We start from the raw sequence: 5,000 nt of genomic DNA, 5'->3' as shown, positions 1-5,000 counted from the left end.
GTTTCACATGGTCTCCCTCTATTACTGTAAGAGCTGGTTGACTTTCACCCTCTCACATGGTTTCCCTCTTTAACTGTAAGAGCTGGTTGACTTTCACTGTACTCCACCGAGGGGGAGGGCTGAGAGATGGAGTGAGTCTGAGCTGTCGTGGGCAGTCTGGTTTAATAAAAGCCACTCTGAGGTCCCGGCCCCAGGCGGAGTTGTCTGAGTCTCAGTCAGGCAGGTGTGAGTCAGGCTTGGCTGGGGTGGGTTTAGGCTGCACTGCTCATCTCCAAACTGCAGTAATCCACAGTTAACAGGAAAACACCTGACATGTCCACTCATTTCTGAGAGCGATGTTTTCAGTCCCGTTTACATGTAAACAGTACGCGTAAACACACCACCTCTACCGTTAGCAGTAGAGGGGGCATGTGAGGTGCACGTGTTAAACCGTTGCGGTGGTAACAGATGTTTTCAAGATCCAGCTGACACTCCTAAATACTGTCATCTTTTTGACTACACCGAAAAGTGAGTGAGTGGACAGCTAACAGGCAGAAGCAGGTGCTAACTGCGCATCGCTTTGTTATCATGCCAGCCTACGTCAAACAAGACAGTCCACATTCCAGCTTTGTTTGGGAACTTGGCTAGAGTATTGCTTACTCTCTCTCTCTCTCTCTCTGTCTCTCTCTCTTCCAGTGGGTCAGTGTGTCAGAGTTGACAGAGATGGAAATCAAACCCTGGTTTGTGAACACAGTCCAACAGCGACTGTATGTTACGCTAAAAGTCGACACGCTGACTGTAATATGAGTGGCTGACCTGATATGGCAGAGACACAGGGTGTGTTTGCTCACGGGGGGGGGGGAGGGGGGCTGTTTTGGGGTGAACTTTGCAGCTGGTTGTGTGACTGCACGTTTGAGCCTGTCTCATTTTCAGCCACGTTAAAATGATTCGACGCCGGCCTCTCTGTACTGGAGTACACTTCTACAGGATTTCAAACTAAAACATTTCATGTGAAAAAACCTGCATAACAACTGCTCGTAAATCCCCTAAGCAACTCACAGACGGGCGTATTTTTACGGGTCTGCCTTTTGAGACTTTGTGCACATGACATTCCTGTCCCCGCCAGGGACTACACCACTAGCCCCGCCCCTCTCTTCCCCCACCTGTCACTCAGACCTGAGATCTCAGACGTGAGATTTTGACGAGACATAAGCGAGAACTCACCCTCGTCTCCTTCCCCAAGCTGCTCGGCGATTTTGGCGTAGTCGGACCCCCCCACCACGCCGATCTTCACCTTCTGACGGAGTGTTTGGAAAAAGGCATCCAGCTTTGGGTCGATTTTCTGAGGACACACACACACAGAGTGTGAATGGGAACAGGTTAATGTACCAGTAAACCTCATTTATCTCAGACTCTGAGGTCTAATTCATTCATGCTTGCCTAACAGGAGTGCTTACATAACACACAGACACACACGCACGCCCACACACACACACACACACACCACTTACATCACAACAGGTACGCATCCTTCCTCAGCACTAACCATGCATCTGCTCTGTCCTCTGGACCTATAAGCCAACTAGCTACTGAAACAGAGACAGAGTAGCTACTGAAACAGAGACGGAGTAGCCACTGAAACACAGACCTGCACACTGTCACAAACCTCTTGGTTTTCTTACGTAAATACAGAATATCCCATCATACGCTACCCGCTGGGTTTTATCGGACAGTCAGCCAATCAGACTGCATGTAACGCCAAACCATACTCAACAGCTTCACACCAGTATTAAAACTCAAGGCAACCGCGACTAGATCTTAGATAATAATTCAATAACCGTTTCAATTACTCATTTTACGTAAGTATGTGCTAAAATATATGTGAAGACTGTGGAGATTTTTGACGATGTCTTCTCGTGACAGATCCCCCCGCAAGGCATCACGTAACCCGTCTTATACAACGTATTGAATAGACGATGTGTCGGGTCCTAATGTTGGGTAATTTAGTTTGTCTTTCTTCTTATTCGTCAAGACCAAGCGGAGCTGAAGAGAAACCGGGCGATGTGGAATCTGTGTAATGTGCAGATGGAACCCGGGAGTGAAGTAAAAGAATGCGGTTTTCGATCGAACGTTACAAGTGAGGGTCGTGCCGTAACTGGTCGCATGCGATGTGTCTCTAATGATTAGTCAAACCTATATCGATTAGAAAAACTACGTGACGATCGATTTCTAACAGACTGCAGCTCCTCAGGTAAAGGCTATCTCTGGGCAAATGGAGCTTGTCTGTAGTTCACTAGTGCTAAAGAACTGCTTCAAAGAATTCTTCAGATTTTATAAGAAAAAGCGACTGTGCGCTTATTCTTGTTCTCACTCCTTTTTACCCCGAGTGCAAGTAACATTTCCACACCATGTAACGACATCATTCACGCGCTTGTAGCAGATTCAGAATCTGAAACAAAGGGCACTAAAAAGATCTTGCGTTAACCCCTTCATCAGTGAGGAACTACACGTCTTGAAATTCATCTGACTAGTTCAGACACGCTGGCGATACATCAAGAGTTGTCTTAATGGTACAAGGGCTGCAAATATATTAAAGAAACTTGGCAAGACCGTTAACACATGGCAGCTCTTAAGTTTAGTGGTAAGTTTGTTCAGGAAACAAAGCCGAGGACGTGTGAATTCACACGCTCACTCGTTACGACACAGGACAAAACGTTCTTCCAAAATAAAAAAAGGAAAAAGCTGTGGCTTAGACGCCGGCGGCATTCACAAAGAACAGGCTAGTCTGTAATCTCAACCAGAACTGCATCACAGAAGACTAACATTAACACGACAAAGAAAACCGTGTGAAGTTAAGAGAATGTTCACGATTATATACAGGGACATCGGTGCGAAACCGACCACGGATCATCTCTCTCGTGTCAAGAAACGATTATCTAACGGGCATGCTGGTCAATAGACTACACAACTCAGGTAATTTTTTTTCCCAGGTTGTTTTTAAGTAGTGTTTTAAGCATTCAAACCCGCTTCAGCGACGTGAAAGCCCCAGCCACATTTGACCGGTTAGCTCATGAAAACACGGACACGTTGTTAGTATGGCAGTGATGCCGTAACAACGATACTGCAACGGCAGGAAGTCTAGTGCTCAAAATAGTAAACAATATTAGAACAGACAGTCTTAATGCTCTCAGCCGGACAGGACGTACTAACACTTAAATAGACTATAAAGTCAATTGCTCAACAAGAACTCATTGCACACAATAAACGCATTAGTCTATGTAATGACCATGTCATAAACGAGACGATGCAAAACAGACCATTACCAAACTCACCTCCCTTGGCGGTGTTAATGTTCCATCAACATCAAATAAACACAAAATGTTTCGGTTCGCGGGAAGACAACTTTTTCCATCCATCTCCTCACGTTGTCTAAAACTAGCGAACAAGTAAAAGAATTCAAGAAAAAAAGAATAAACTGCGATATTTTGAGGAAGAGAAATGACAACCCTTAAAAAAACTGATTTACAACTAAGCGCTGAATGATTCAAATTAAAGTCAATATATACCGACGTCTCGCCCTCGCCCCCCTTAAAATCGAAAGAAAAATGCCGACTTGGTTTTTATCTTAGTGAAGTAAAACCTGCTAAACTGTATTAACACCGGTATCGTCGTGGTTCATTGATGTCCTCGAAGAATGAGTGTCAACACATGCAATTTCTCTTGCAACACACACCCCTGATGAAGGAAATGTATGGCAACCAATCAGGAAGCGCAGGTCTGGCCACATGGCTGAGGGGGCGTTGTCGCGTATTTAAATTTTTAGACCTCATGTAATACCACTGCATCACCGCGTCAGAACTTAACGACCTTTCACCTACTCTGAACTCAGCAGTCAACACACACACACACACACACACACACACACACACACACAGGCAGTGAGAGAGAAAGAGAAAGAAAGACAGAGAGAGAGAGACACACACACACACACACACAGAGCCACATATACCTGTTATACTAGATGCATGGGACCTTTCACTGACCTTTCATTAATATCTTGATACATATTGTTTGCTAGCTTTACCAGACTTTGTAGGATGGATGACAAACCTGCCATCAGTATGACTGAACCATTAACAGCCTGCACTGTAACATCAAGGGCACTACAAACCCCCATTTTGCACCAATATGATATAAATCATTATTTTTTTCTGCACATACAATCTTTTAGTAACTTTGTGCCATTATTTGAGGTCTCTACTACCAATGGACATGAAGATATTCTGAATAACCAAGGCCTGGTGACATAGTTTGGTTGTGGGGTAGGCAGTAGGAACATGAAAATGTACACGGAACATGGGCTTGATGTATGGTCATTTAGTGTACAAAGCACCAATGTCCTTCTGTTTTTCCTTCATACACAAACAGACACAGATCTGAGAGATAATTTACTCATGGAAGAAAAACATCCATGTCAGGATTAGATTGATTTGCCATAGTATCTCCATGAATCAGTGAATAATGGAACACAGGGGGTTCCACTTACAGTGCATACGGAAAGTTTTCAGACCCTTTCAAGTTTTCCACATTTTGTTATGTTTCAGACTCATCTTAAAATGGATTCAATTCATTTGTTTTCTCATCAATCTACACACAATACTCCACAATGACAAACCAATGGCAGGTTTTTGGAGTGTTCTGTTAATTTATTAAAAATAATAGACTGAAATATCCCATTGGCATAAGTATTCAGACCCTTTGTTATGACACTTGCAGTTGAACTCTGGAGCATCATCTACTCCAGTCAGAGGTCCTTGAGATGCCCTCACAACTTGATTAGAGTCCACCTAGAGTCCAACTGAACTCACTGGACATGATTAGGAAAGGCACACACAGTAAACATATAATACAGTGTACATATAATACAGTATACATATGATACAGTGTACATATAACACAGTATACATGTAATACAGTATACATATAACACAGTATACATATAATATTTCATAGATTTTGAA

At 43.5% G+C, this 5,000-nt stretch overlaps 1 protein-coding gene across 1 annotated transcript in view; it reads right to left on the bottom strand.

Annotated features, from left to right (window-relative positions):
• pmm1 (phosphomannomutase 1) overlaps nucleotides 1–3,589 on the bottom strand; it is a 13,988-nt gene extending 10,399 nt beyond the window's left edge. Inside the window, exons 1-2 of the mRNA XM_030793685.1 lie at nucleotides 3,312–3,589; nucleotides 1,204–1,321 (exon numbers count right to left, since the gene is read on the bottom strand). Of these exons, the coding sequence (XP_030649545.1) occupies nucleotides 1,204–1,321; nucleotides 3,312–3,395 (202 nt within the window). The 5' untranslated portion in view covers nucleotides 3,396–3,589. The remainder of the gene's footprint in view (nucleotides 1–1,203; nucleotides 1,322–3,311) is intronic.
• Between the last annotated feature and the right edge of the window lie 1,411 nt (nucleotides 3,590–5,000).

This window comes from Chanos chanos, chromosome 16, assembly GCF_902362185.1.
Source record: "Chanos chanos chromosome 16, fChaCha1.1, whole genome shotgun sequence".
NCBI classification, from domain to species: domain Eukaryota; kingdom Metazoa; phylum Chordata; class Actinopteri; order Gonorynchiformes; family Chanidae; genus Chanos; species Chanos chanos.
This window is presented reverse-complemented; position numbering and strand designations above follow the sequence as displayed.